The sequence below is a fragment of the Elaeis guineensis genome, chromosome 8 (assembly GCF_000442705.2).
Source record: "Elaeis guineensis isolate ETL-2024a chromosome 8, EG11, whole genome shotgun sequence".
Taxonomy (NCBI): Eukaryota; Viridiplantae; Streptophyta; class Magnoliopsida; order Arecales; family Arecaceae; genus Elaeis; species Elaeis guineensis.
The window spans coordinates 6,629,377-6,643,151 of NC_026000.2; the positions used below are offsets into that span (position 1 = coordinate 6,629,377).

Genomic DNA, 13,775 nt, shown 5'->3' on the forward strand with positions numbered 1-13,775 from the left:
CGCTGCATCAACCTCTAGACTAAAACAGGTTCTTTCTTTGTTCTTTTTTTCTTTTTTTCCTGATCCACCTAGCCATTAGGATTATCTCTATTAGGATGCTTGATAATGTGTAATACATAAATGATGGTGCATCAATCAGGGTACAATATCATGCCTCTTGCAAGACAGTCAAATAAAACAAAAGATGATACAGGAACTTAAACCCTCATTTCAAGGTCAGGGGTGACAGCCTTCCTCTTTAATTTATTTTCAGTTTCTGAATCAGTTGCAGATTTCATTTCCACGTCCTCACCTGACTTTACTCTATGTAGTTTACCGGTGCCGTCACCCTGCTCTGCCGGTTTGGTATCACTTTCACCATCATCATCAGGAGCGTTCAAACCCAAGCTCAAATTTAGATCTGTTCCCTTGTTTTCTGCCGGTGCTTGATCCTTGCCTGTAGCCTGAAACACAAAAACAATCATCCATAAATTGTTCAAAAGGGGCATTTTGGAAAAATAATGGCAAGTTCCCAGAGATGCCTGCATCAGCTTTGAATAACAGAATATGAGATTTTGCAGAAGGTTAACTTGTGATTTTTAAGGTACAAGGAGTCTAAGTGAGATGGGCATGGAAGTGCTGACCTAGGACTACTAGTCAACCAAGAGTTGGGGCCGAAAGATGAAACGGGGAAACGAGGCTATATTTAAATGTTTTGCCCATGAATATTTGACATTCTTTTAAGAGCTAACTGATAAAAATAGCCCACACTTGGATGCTGTTACGACACTCATGGCACATATCCACAAGAAGAAATTCTTCAGGATTAGAAGCATTTGACATTTACATGCACACACATACTCAACACTTGTACCAAAATCCATGTAAAATAAACTGCAAAATCTGTTGCTTCATCAATTTTGAACAGGTAACTGACTTACTGACTGCATAATTTGTGCAATAAATCATCCCACACAAGTTTTGGGAAACTGTACAATCAAACAGGTTTATACTATTTTAAAAAATGGTGTCTCTCAACATCCTATAAAAGAAAAAAAGTGAAGGTTCAAAATGAGAAGCAGGAAGTTATATTTATAAAACAAAAGGATGACGATAGTTCATGCGGAGATCATCAGACAAGTAAATTGATCTGCTCACATAATGAGATGCTGTATATATGAAATATAGGAAATATCTAATTGCCACCTGAGCTTCTTCCATTGAGGCATCATTCATATCAGGTTTCCCATCAGACTGATTAGCTTGGACGGGCTGTGCAGAAGCATCAGCATCACGTGGTTTATTCTCCTCCTCAGACTTCACTGCAGCCTCTTGCTTTTGCTCTTCAATGACAGAAATCTGCATTATTCATATGATCTAATAAATATCAATGGAAAAGGCTAGGAAGAGAATGCTACAATAACCAAGTGTTCTTCGAACTTAAGTATACTGACTAGCTTCCGATAGACAATAATGAATATGTGACTAACAGTCTAATACACTCGTACACACAGATAGTGATGCCGTATATAGTTCATCATCATAACTGGTCAAGACTGAAGAGAAGCTACCAAAGTATTAAACAGCACCCCAATTGAAAGCATAAGCTATGCTCTCCACTTCCTACATCTCAAATAATTGGCAACCTTGTTAGCTGCTCAATAACACGTTTGAAAAAGTTAATATGCTTCCACCTAGAAATGGCATGATTCATTCTTCTGTTTCTGTGATGATCTATAAGGGTCCATGGTACAAATAGATGCAATGATCTCATCCACTAAATATGCATAAGCATAATGCCTAATGTAATGTCATCTTCATTTCACCATGTGCAATTACTTTTAAGATGCTTAAGCCAAGTCCTGCTCAAACTTATTCCAATATGCCACCTTCATTTCAAATCCTGTTTTATTTTTTGCTGTTCATCAAAATACCAATATGATTTAAACTAAATCAGTAAGAGCTGCCACCAGTATATACTACAGAAAATTATAAAAACAACTTTCAAATCCAAATGACTCAAAATTTCAAATCAACAGAATGCATACTCCAAAGAACCCATACTTTCTAACTCATCATCAAAAATCAAGCCACGCAAATAAGCTAAAAGAAACTTCCTATACACGTTTTCTCCAAAACTTGACTCTATCAACCCTAAAATCCCATGAGAGTCAACCAAAATAGAGTGCGATGGAGAAACAACATTTTAGCAAAAGTTAGTTTGTTTGATCAATACATCTAAATTAGATTAGCAAGCTTATATATCAGTGTAAACTCTGAAAGTCATTGAAGCAGCCTTAAAATTTACGGAACCATGACTCTAAAGGCCTATAAATCAATTTCCTTATAACAAGAGCTTTCTAAACATATAATCCAATCCAGCAACTCAGCTGTACTTCCTAACTAAGTCTCAATCCCTATCAACTCGCAGTAAAGTCTGAAAAAAGGCTGTCATGATAAACCCTCAGAATCACAACCACATCAAATTTAAAATTTCCAAAAATTCCCTTAAATTACATCAGAAAATGAAGCAAGAAAACAAATATTCTTTGAAGTCAACCAGACTAGACTGATGTTTCATATTTTGAGCATACAGTCACTGAAGTCTCTGTTGTTGGACCAATACCTCACAGCTATCCAAATTCAAAGGTGATCTGGGCCACCTCAAGGCAGAGTTGGACTGACATAGACCAATAAATGTCCATGAAAGTTAGCCTTAGGACCACGAACTACATGCGAGTCATGCGATCCCAGAATCTCTTGGGCTTCAACAAGCAACAAACTGGACCTCAGGTGGCATATGCAGGAGCTTTCATCGACATAATTGCACATGCAGTACATCCTCGCAAGCCTGCTAAATGCACACTGAATACACGGCGTGGATACTACAAGTTGATAAGCTTATGTCCAGCTGACAGAGCACCTAGCACACCCAAGGCACAACCACAGCCATAAACAAGCATAGCTTCACGCTTGTGAGCAATAAGCATTAGCCCTGAACTAACATGTGGAGCGGCAAGTGAGTTGACCTAAAGTCGATGTGAACCTCGAAATACCTCACCACCTCATCCAAAAATAAACCCTAATCATCAACATTTTGGCAATGGCGAGAGACTCTACAAACTTCTCCAATCCATCAACCCCAAAGCATCAATGCCTTTCCATGAATCTACTCGCACAGCACAGTTAATACAAAAGACTCATCGAAACTTATAACACATGGCAAACCAATCAACTAAGAATTAAAACTTTAAACCAAATATGCGTTCTGTGTCAGCAATCTTCCAATTTTGTTAATGAAAGAATGGATTCTTATCATTATTTTATGTTTTTTACAAGAAGAATAACTAAAAGGAGAAGAATTTGAGCACGTAAGCAGCCAGAAAGGAGAAAAACCCTAACGCCCAAAAGGGCCGACAGAAGAAAAACCTACCCCTTTGGGATCCCAAGAGCCATCGAATCCAAGATCGGGGAATTCTAGGGCAGCAGATCAAGGGAATCAGCTTACCGGGACGTAGCGGAACTTCCTCCGGGGGGGCTCCTCAGGCTGGGCGGCGGGGACAGCTGTGGCGGCCGACACGTCCTTCCCCATGGCCGACGCGGCGGCGGTGGTGGCTCCGCCGTTGGCCTGGGAGGAGATGGGGGTCCACTTGTAGAGGAGGAGATGGGAGTGGTTGTTGTTGGTGGCGCCGCCGCCGTTGAGGGCGGCGTTGGAAGAGGCGTTGGAGTTAGGGTTGGAGAGGGGGACCCACTTCTTCTTCCACTTCCGGACCGGTCCGCTGAAGACCGTCGCTGGCCCGTACCGAGTCGACGACCGGCCCAGCCGGGCCCCCACTCCTTCCATTAAATGGCCCTCTCTGGAAGCGGAAGGAAAGAAGAAGATGGGGAAGGGTGGCTTTGGTTTTAGAGCTCCTATTAGGAGGACGTGGAGAACAAAGACGAGACGACCAAATCTGACCAAGAGGTGTATATACACAAATATATGGAGTGCATTTATAAATTTCTCAACAAAATATTTTCTTTTGCATTAACCTCTAGAAAAGATCGATATTACAAATAAGCCCCTAAGCGAAGGTGCACGCTCGAATCGAGTCAACAATTTGATGGTAAATGCTGCCACCAATATTTGAACGAGAACAAATAATTCAAGTATTTCTTTCCAATAGCCACCTAGACTGAGTTGAACTCCTGGGACAATTATTTTACCCCCGGCACTCTACAGGTTTTATCTTCTCCAAGTGATTCATAATTTTTGCCTGCGAGGACTGTGATCAAATCTCCTAGTTAAAGAAAAATGATATGATTTACTTATTAGTAAGCGAGTGATTGTCTACAGGATTTGTCTATATTTTTATAAAGGCAGGCAAACTTGCCCTAAAGGTCTTGTTTGTGTGGGTCACTTTGTAAATCTAATTACAAACATGTTATGTTTTGACAAAATATTTTTTCAATAATAATGAATTCCTTGAAATGTTGCTCGGATGAAATAGAAGAATCACATTTAGGATGGATCAACCTTTTTTTTTTTTATCATCACCTAAGTGATTTTGACTGAAATCTAACCAATAATCCATATCTCACACTACCTAAACTCAGATATCTGGCAATTTAGTCAAACTAACTTAGGGATTGCTATAAGCTGACTGCACAATTACAAACTCTTACCAGAGTCATCCACTCATCCTTCAGTAGGTACTCATCCCTCCGATTGCTAGATTGGAACTTTCCTGCAGAAATATCATGCTAGTCCAGACATGGACTATATCAAGTTTCCATCCCTCGCAAACACGAAGAGAAAAAGGGTTAAAAAAAATACCCACAGGGATTCTTTCTTCGCCCGCATGATTGGGACACTGAGATTGTCGAGTTGATATGGGTCTAAATAAGCTACCCAATCTACGAATCCAACATCAAATCCAACATAATCCTATTGGATTACCCAAAAAAGCTCTAAATAAATAAAAATTTCTAAATAATCAACATTAATATAGACAAGGATTCTTTTGAGCCCCCTAGCAAGAGTTTCAGCTCTGTGGCATAATTCCATGCAACAAGAAAAACGGGGTTGACAGCAACCCCACACATTTTCTCTAAAAAGTACATTCTGGAACAAAACCTTGGGAATGTAGACTATTAAACTTGGTATCTGTGCTTCAAATGTCAGGAAGATCTTGATCTGCAACTTTTTCTGCTAGGCAACATAGAATGCACATGGGATGTATGAACACTATTAAGAGCTGTCCATAGGGGTTTCGCTCCCAGTTGGAAGGATGGCGTTAAAAGCACTGCTTTCCATGATTTTCTGCTCGGTATTTCTCCCAGCTCCAAAAACAAAATTACTGGGGGTGGTGTTTGGACCAACGCGTTCAAAGATGGATGGCATGGTGGGCTGATTGAACATCGGAACTGGAGGATTACTGATTGTCCTGGAATACCCAAACTCAAAAGATGGAACCGAATCTGATGGAAACAGAGGTTGGACAGGTACAGGCTCATTGGATCCAAAGATTCTCTGCTCATACTCTCGTAACTGTTGATGAAAAGCTGGAATTCATGAATCATGAAATGAGTCAACCAGCAAAATGAGCAGTTTGCATCGTAGATTGTGGCTAATAACTCGAAGCTAGGTCACGATAGTGAGACCATTTTCAACAAAGAAAATATAGCTTCATCTTCCACAAGATTAAACAGTCATCCCCTGTGGGAATATGAAGGGACTTTTGATAAAGAAAGTCCTATGAAGTGAATTGAAAGTTTAGAAATATTCAACCCCATATTCCTAAAGTAACTACTGCTGGGGAGAAGACAAACCTTGGGACAACTCCACCACCGGCCTACGATGTTTAACCCACTGACAACTTTGTGAAAATCGCCATCCTTTGCTTTTCATCAAGTAGGCTATTACAATAGCTGCTGACCTGTCAAAAGGAGATGAAGCAACAATGTATATATACAAGAAGCTTACATAAGCAACATATATGCTCAGAAATGTTAAATAGAAACAAACCTATTTTTTCCTGACATGCAGTGAATGAGAACCCGCGCCTCGTCCCTTTCACATTGCTCTGCATTAGAAAATCAGATAACAAAATTTAAACAAAAGCTGTATAAGCTGCAAATAGGACCAAAAGAAACCAAGTTCAGTATGGTTAGTATTCAACAACTCGATGAAAGTTAATGAATAATCGCATGATATGTAAGGTGTGGAGTGTATCATCATCCAAGGAAAAAAAAAGAAAGAAAGAAAACACTAACAGGTTTAATAAAATTTTTTTAAAAAAAATACCTGATGACAGCCCAATGCAAAAAGCAATTTAGTATGAAAATGTCATCAAGAACCATAACCAAATACTTAGAAAACAAAAATGAGGTTACCAGCTGACAATACAAACAAATTTAAGGCTTACATTATCCATAAACAAGAGTTGTTGATTGTTTCATATCTTCTCAAAATAATTTATCAACATCTCCTTATCTCTGACCCATATAGATCAAAACTCAGCACTCTTCATTTGGCACTCCTTTCAGCTTCATTGTCTTTGGACTAGTTGCAATTCATGATCCTTTATGGTAAAATTCCTGATTTACTATAATGCACTCATTATTGGCTCTACCACTGGTTCTCTCGCGATGACATTGGCATACATCTTATGTAACATGGCTCACAAGAACCTTAACATTGACAATTTACTAGAAGCTAATGAATCCTTAAGTGTAACCTCTTGGTGATGATCAAAATCACTCCAAAAGTATTTCTTCAACTAATTTTCAGTCCCTTATGCTCAACCTTCATTAGTTCAACTCAGCACATGCTTTTGTCATTTTTCTATGTTTTAAGAGGCTTGTTTGTAATTTTTAACAATATAAATCAAACGCTACATCATTGTTCCCACTCCTTAAATGTCAAAAGTTGGTTCATTTCTGACAAGTGGAAAAAGATACAGGAAGGTTAATCATGGGTCTAGACCCATTGTAACTTCCAAGTAATAATTGTATTGCAAGGGGAGATAGGCTATTGTATTCCTCAAGATAATTTGAAGCGAGGCACATGAATTCATAAAGAGAGGGCGCCGGCAGTAATATTTGGATGGGGTTTTGAGTCAGATTAACATGGCAGGTATGTGCTTATGTGCTCATAATTGTCAGGTGATTGTAATTACAGGAAGAATATATAGAACACAAATTAAGAGCCAATGCAGTGCGGTACTTCGATGTAATTTCCTATGATACTTCCCTGCCTTTTCTCAAAAGTGAAAAGATTTATGCATCAAAGTTGTTAGATACATAGAACCATGGAATACAGTACCGCCCCATACCGCCCGTATCGTACCATACCGATCTCGTACCGATACGCCAAACCAAAGCATACCGATATTACTGTACCGTACCGAATCGCGTACTGACATTAAACAGAATTTCACCAGTACGGGGTCCGGTACCGGTACGACGAACCTTGCATAGAACAGATGTAAGAGCCAATACAGTGACTCCTCAATATGATGGAATATACAACAGTACCTCCCCACTGTTATTCAACAGTAAAAAGGCATACTTAGGTCAAAGTTGTTGGCAATAAGATGAAGACATGTGTGGGCAGCATAGGGTTGGATGAAGCAGGGATGCATGGATAAGCACAGACAGGATGTGAAAGTCTGGATGTATCATTGAAAATGGTTAAAAGAAAGAGATGTCCAAAGGTGTAATCATACAATAACTAAGAATACGCATATAACAACTAATAAAGATATTAATTCTTAACCATAGCTGTCACAATACTAACACAGTTATAGAGTTAGTGATAAATCTAAGAGCATGCATTTGTCCACAACAATGAAGGGTTACAAGGGACTTGACAACTTGATATTTCTTTTATAAGTCAAAACAGCCTGTCATGAAGGAAAATAATTTAGTTCAACACATCTTTCCCTGCAATCAATCAAAAAAATATAAAAATTGAACAGACACTCAAATGTGCAATTGAGGGAAACTTGTGATCTGACATATATATTACAACAGAATCATAAGCATACCTAAAAATTGGATTGCATCATCAAATTGCAAGTGCTTGTCATCTTGGAGGCAATGATACGTGAAAGAATTCTTATACAGGTTTTGGCATGCAGGCACAGTCTGGACATAGATAAAACAACATATAAGTGTATCAGGACCATGTTATCTTGAAACATGGTAGTATCCACTCCCTCCTGGCTGAGACATAAAAGCATAACATAAACAAGAAGATATTGTAAGAGCTAACCTCTCAACGAATACAACAAAAGGCTATGATGGATGGTTGTATAAATATTCCAATTATTCTTCTTATTTGGACTCCCAACTTGATGTCATCAGCCCAGAAATACAAGGGAAATCCATAACCAAAAGGCAATAAAACCACTAAAGGCAGCATGGAATTATTAAGAAAAAGGGCCAAAACAGAACTTTATTTGACTATGTCAAGATTCTAAATACCACTTTTTTTAGTTAATAAAAATAAAATCTGAAGTGACGCATACCAATGTCAGCTATATGCTCATTTCTGATTTCAAATGTTTTAACTAGACAATGACAATAAAAATGTAACAAAAAAAAAAGAAAACAAACCCAAGGAACGGAAAGGACTGGATCAGGATCTAGAACCTATAGTTTCCCATTTTTCAATACAAGGTATGCTGAACCGGTACCGCCGGCCGTTTCGACCGGCCGACGGTACGGTTCGATATGGTTTCATACCGTACCGAACCGACGACCCGAACCGGAAGCAAAAAAGAGAGAGAAAGAGGAAGAAAAAAAAAAGAGGGAGGGGAAGGAGCCGCCGGGGCCGCCGGACGGCCTCCGACTAGCCACCGTGGCCATCGGAGGGCGCAGTCCACGCGCGCGGCGCCACAGGCGTGAAACAGGGGCATCGCTCCTGTTTCGCAATTTTTTTTAAAAAACATGATTTTAAGTGAAGTCGGCAAACGATTTGCCGCTTCACGATTTTTGTTTTTTTTTTTTAAATTTTTAAGTCGGCAATGCAGTTGCCGACTTCATAAGTTTAAAACAAAAAAAAAAAAGAAAAAATCAAAACAGACGTCGTCTGTTTCAAAAAAGAAGAAGGGGATGGAGCCGCGGAGGGGCTCCGCCCGCTCAACCGCCCTCAGGCCGTCGGCGTCGGCTCGCCAACCACCGGGAGCCTCGCAATGGAGGCACCGTCCATCCGGTAGGTTCTCCGCCCCCCCTCCGAGCGCTCTCTCTCTCTTTTTTGCTCTCTTGAAAGCCCTATCGGGCGATACGGAGCTCGGAAGCCCTCCGACGGCCGCAGCAAGCCATCGTCGGCCTCCGACGGCTCCCACCTCCCTCCCTCCCCTCCCCTCTCTCTCTCTTTCTCACTTTCCGTTCTTTTTTCTTCGGTATCACCGGTGTACCGATTTTACCAGCCGAATCATGCCGGTTTTCCACCGGTCCGGTATGAGATGGAGTGTACCGGCCGGTTCGGCACGGTATGGCAAACCTTGTTTCAATGAGTACCATATCAACCAAGCCTATTATAGGAGCAGATGCATGGTGAATGGTAAGCTTCAAATAAGTTATTGCAGAGATGAAACTTCATTAACTGATCAGAAAAAGGTTGCTGAAAACAATGTTCATGTCAAGGTGTTTTGATTTGTTTATTGTCAATAAATACTGGATTGACACATGCAATCAATAAGACTGATAACAACCTGAGTAATATAAGTAATTTGTTTGACTCATTCTTCCTAAAAGAATAGATGTTTTAACCAGTTGTTGCAACAAAATTATAAAAGAATTCTGCAGATGATAAATTATATGAGATCTTTACAACCTAGCATACCCTTCCATAGTCTGTATAATTTCTCTATGTATTAGTCCAGTTTGATCCTCCCTCAAAGAAGCATGGTTTATGAATTGCTTAGAATTGAGTAGCATTTGGTTTCTAGTGTGCAGGACATAAATTACTTCAGTCAGTTGACCCAGTTCTCTCCATGTCCAAGGCATTTCCAAGTTGGGTCATAGTTCCACTATTGAAATATACCAGCCAAAAATCTCATCTTTACTCTAAATCGTGCATAACAAACAATAAAGTGAATATGTACCATTGTCAAATTGTTTGTTTCAGCAGAAATCTATTTTCTCCTAACTGGCCTATGAAGATTCACCGATTCATATATCCTCTCTGATGAATATCACATTATAAAAAAAATAATTTTCACTAAAACTAAGTAAAATAAATTATTGCATGGTCTTTGAACTGCAAATATTAAATAGAGCACTCCAAAAACCCACATAACTTAGGAACTGCCTTCAATTCCAGTTTTTCAAATAAAATCCACCCAAAAGAAAACCACCACTCAAAATGTACACCATTCAGAGTCTCTGGTGCCATGCATGGGCTTTCTTTTCCTTGTCTCAAGTTTTGATAATTGTACTGTGGGAAGTCCCATAGAGATGAAGCAGCTTGCTGGAAAACTCAATAGAAAAGGGGAAAGGATGAGACTACTGGGAAAGCTTGCATTTTATCACCATAAGATCAGCTATAATCACGGATATAGCAGCAATCCAACATGTGTACAGCTTGAGGCTTTAGGATGAATCCAACATACATACAAGTGCTGAATGCCAGCATCCTTGCAATTATCACATTATGGTCTTTATTTTCCTTACCCATTGGTCTAATCACTCACTAGTTAATGTTGCACTGTGCCCCTATCCCTTTCTATTTAAAATCAATTTTGCATACTTTTCTAAAAATCTGATTACTATATTTGGGGGAAAAAATTAATAGACAAGTTTATCCAACAATGAACATATAAATATGCACACAATTGCATGAAGAAAAGATTTTTCTTTTTTGAGGTTTAATCAACGTAACCATTCTGCCCTTGTTATGCTGGAGTATAGCTTCATGGATGTAAATATTGGTTGCTTCAGTTTGGTAATCAAATTTTTGATCAACAAAACAGTACACAAAGCTCCAATTTTTATAATAGGAGTCTCGAAAAAAGAAAAAACACTCGGTGACCCAGGTTCATTCCAAGTCTTGAGTTCTCATCATTACTTATTCAACAAAATATAATGCCAAAGTTCCCATTTATAATACAGAGTTCCAAGAATCATCAACTAAAGCTCCAGTTCCACGCGCTAACCAGTTATCACTAGTCATGATGATCATAAAAAATATCAAAATTATGATTTCTTTCAATAAAAAGTACCAAACGATCAGTTCGAAAACATGCAACGCTTCTCAAATCTTCCATGAACAATAATGGTTCGAGATTGATTTACATTGAGGATGCGGGAGATGCCAAGGGTCTTGAGGAGCTCCGCCCTGGACGCGTTGTCGTAGCTCCCTAGATAGAGGAAATCCTTCAGGATCTCCGATGGAAACGCGCTGCCCTGCTGCGCCGACCGCTCCTCCGCCGCCGGGATCCGGTGGCCGCACACCATGCAGACCTCCCCCTCCTCGTACTTGTGGTAGTGGCCGCAGACCCCGCAGGGGTTCTCCCTCTCCCTCTTCCTCATCGCACGCGATGAGCACCGAAATCCCTCGAATTCCCTCGAAAAAAATGCAATCGAGATCAAACCAAGGAAATCGAGCTGTGCGAACGGCGCCTCAGATCGAGAGTGGCGATTCCGAGATCGAGAAGCGCGAGGAGAGGATCGAATTGAGGGGTTGTTCGCCAAGCTGGGGGAATAGTAGACCAAATAGAGGAACCCAGATGCAAAGAAAGAAACCACGGCTCTCGAGAACTTTAGAAAGCGAAGAGGGCTGCGCCTTTGTCGAGACGGATGTCTTCTTCGTGCATGATACTAGACCCCGAATATAACTCGACTTGGGTACGGTGGGGCCTCACGGATAGGGGAGTAGTAATGAACGTGGTCTCGGTTTGGGTCTAGAATGGGTGTCCTGGATATTTCTGTGCGACGATATTCGTGTGTAACGGCTTTGTCCCTAATGATATGTACTAATACTCCCACAAATAAGCTTGTGCCTGACCTAAATGAGATTTTTTCTAGGATGACGCCTAAGTGACGCTGGCTTAGGTTCTTCATAGCTTTTTTTTTTTTTTTTTTTTTTGGTGGTCTGTTTCACCCGCAAGATCCTCCTTTATTTCACTTGAGTTGGAAGATGGAAGAATTTAAAAAAAAATAAAATAAAATTTATGGTATATTTAACAATTATTTTGACTGATGATTTTAAATTTTGATTTTTTAAAATCATTAAAAAATAATAAATTATTGAAAAATTTAAATGTAGAGGTTGAGCCGAGGTACAATGATAACATTGCTTTATGTAACTTGGAGTATGGTCATGAGCTCGAAACGTATAAGATAAGGCTGTATAAAACTAATGGAGGCTACAAGAATGTAACATTGATCAAGATTTTAGCTGGCTTGAAAATCTTCATCATAATTTGTTATAAGATCATCAAGTGTCGATAAAGAAAGGATGAGGCAAGTGCACTTGAGTACCTATACTGATTAGACCTCCTTAGACATGACTGTCTAGGACCAATTCAAACAAAATTTGGTTACGATAGATAGATTTTTTTAACATTTTTTTATTTTATATTTATAAAATTACCTCCTTCCTCAATTTATTTCTAAAACAACCGCCGGTGAATTCACGGCCACCTTGGCGTTAAGGTGGCCGGAGGGAAAATCACTGACTGGGCCGATGATTTTTTTTTATTATTATTATTTTTGTGGGGGGCAAATGGAGGGTGGAGGGGGAAGGAGTGGGGTTTAGTGGCCGATGGGCGGTGGTGCAGGGGCTGGTGAGGGGATGGCGCGGGCCGGAGATATGGGGGGTGGCGAGGGTTGCGAGGGGTGGGGGTGTGCGATCAGAGATGGCATGGGCGGCACAGGGGGCACAGGGGTGGAGCACGGTCAGAGGAGGGTGAAAGGGGTTGCGAAGGGTGAGGATGTTGGGAATAGTGTCCCAAAGCCAATCGTCAGCCTGCTGACGGTTGAGCTACTTTTGTATTAGTACATGAATTATAAATAAATAAAAGTTATTTTGATATTTTTTCATCACAAATGTTTCATCTTCTAATGAACTCCTGTGTTGTGGTGAAGTCCTTAGGACTATTTAGACTCGACAAAGGAGGATTTGTTGCTTAGTCCTTAAACATGTTCGCGATCAAATGATACGTTGTTATCAAGGACGACAACGTTTATCGAGCATAGGTCGTTGTGTGCCATATGGGTTGGTTGTCTTCATAACCAAAGAGTGTGGAGACACTCCTATGGCATACAGGTGAGATGTAATGGTACATCTGCACTGAACGTGACCAACTCCAGAGCTATTTCTGCTGTCAAGATTTGCTCCGATGGGATATGGGTATAAATGTCCCTCCGACCTGAGACCGCCACGGTAACTTGCAAGCAACTCACTGCACTTAGGCACTGGACTACCTGAATTTCTAATTCAGTGACGGAAGGCTGCTGGGTGTAGTCAAGTACTTGACTTGTCGGTGCGTGTGTCAAGATGGGATTGACCACTCCAATTTAGGAGCTGTGTACAGTCGTGTTTCAATTGAGCAAAACCTTGGCCAGGGTAGTCCTAGTGAGGAGTCACAGGACTAATTGAGTTGAGCACGATTCGGATGATCTCATCAGGGTTGACAGTTTAACCCTGAGTCGTCCTAAACACAAGGGTCAAAAGCGATGAATTATACGGTAACCATATTCACGTAGGTTCTGAATGTTGCGATTGTGATTATTCGACCTATCCGGTCATCGGGTACCATTGCTAGATGGTCACTTCGATTAGTACAGGAATTGGTTCCTGTGCT

General features: G+C 40.3%; 2 protein-coding genes across 4 annotated transcripts; both read right to left on the reverse strand.

Annotated features, from left to right (window-relative positions):
- Positions 1–96: 96 nt before the first annotated feature.
- LOC105050527 (uncharacterized) lies at positions 97–3,920 on the reverse strand. The gene is made up of 3 exons (XM_010930591.4): positions 3,488–3,920; positions 1,186–1,338; positions 97–443 (listed from the first exon to the last, which is right to left on the reverse strand). The coding sequence occupies exons 1-3, from the start codon at positions 3,821–3,823 to the stop codon at positions 198–200; spliced, it is 735 nt and encodes a 244-aa protein (XP_010928893.1). The 5' UTR covers positions 3,824–3,920; the 3' UTR covers positions 97–197.
- A 1,014-nt stretch (positions 3,921–4,934) lies between these two features.
- Positions 4,935–11,763, reverse strand: LOC105050526 (protein-tyrosine-phosphatase IBR5). 3 transcript variants are annotated; one of them, XM_010930590.4, is made up of 5 exons: positions 11,263–11,759; positions 8,010–8,109; positions 5,987–6,044; positions 5,791–5,897; positions 4,935–5,523 (listed from the first exon to the last, which is right to left on the reverse strand). In XM_010930590.4, exons 1-5 carry the CDS (start codon positions 11,497–11,499, stop codon positions 5,210–5,212), a joined length of 816 nt encoding a protein of 271 aa, XP_010928892.1. In that variant the 5' UTR covers positions 11,500–11,759; the 3' UTR covers positions 4,935–5,209. The 3 variants fall into 3 exon arrangements, with proteins under 3 accessions (XP_010928892.1, XP_019707685.1, XP_073117747.1); XM_019852126.3 differs by having other exon boundaries at positions 5,355–5,509; positions 11,263–11,763; XM_073261646.1 differs by having other exon boundaries at positions 5,503–5,677; positions 11,263–11,763.
- Between the last annotated feature and the right edge of the window lie 2,012 nt (positions 11,764–13,775).

Excerpts from the sequence above, each read along its gene's own strand:
- LOC105050527 (XM_010930591.4), bottom strand. The coding sequence starts at position 3,823 with ATGGAAGGAGTGGGGGCCCGGCTGGGCCGGTCGTCGACTCGGTACGGG. Across the intron at positions 1,339-3,487 it reads GGAAGTTCCGCTACGTCCCG|ATTTCTGTCATTGAAGAGCA; the intron begins GTAAGCTGATTC and ends TGAATAATGCAG. Across the intron at positions 444-1,185 it reads CCTCAATGGAAGAAGCTCAG|GCTACAGGCAAGGATCAAGC; the intron begins GTGGCAATTAGA and ends TTTGTGTTTCAG.
- LOC105050526 (XM_010930590.4), bottom strand. The coding sequence starts at position 11,499 with ATGAGGAAGAGGGAGAGGGAGAACCCCTGCGGGGTCTGCGGCCACTAC. Across the intron at positions 6,045-8,009 it reads TGATGCAATCCAATTTTTAG|AGCAATGTGAAAGGGACGAG; the intron begins GTATGCTTATGA and ends TTTCTAATGCAG. Across the intron at positions 5,898-5,986 it reads TGCATGTCAGGAAAAAATAG|GTCAGCAGCTATTGTAATAG; the intron begins GTTTGTTTCTAT and ends TCCTTTTGACAG.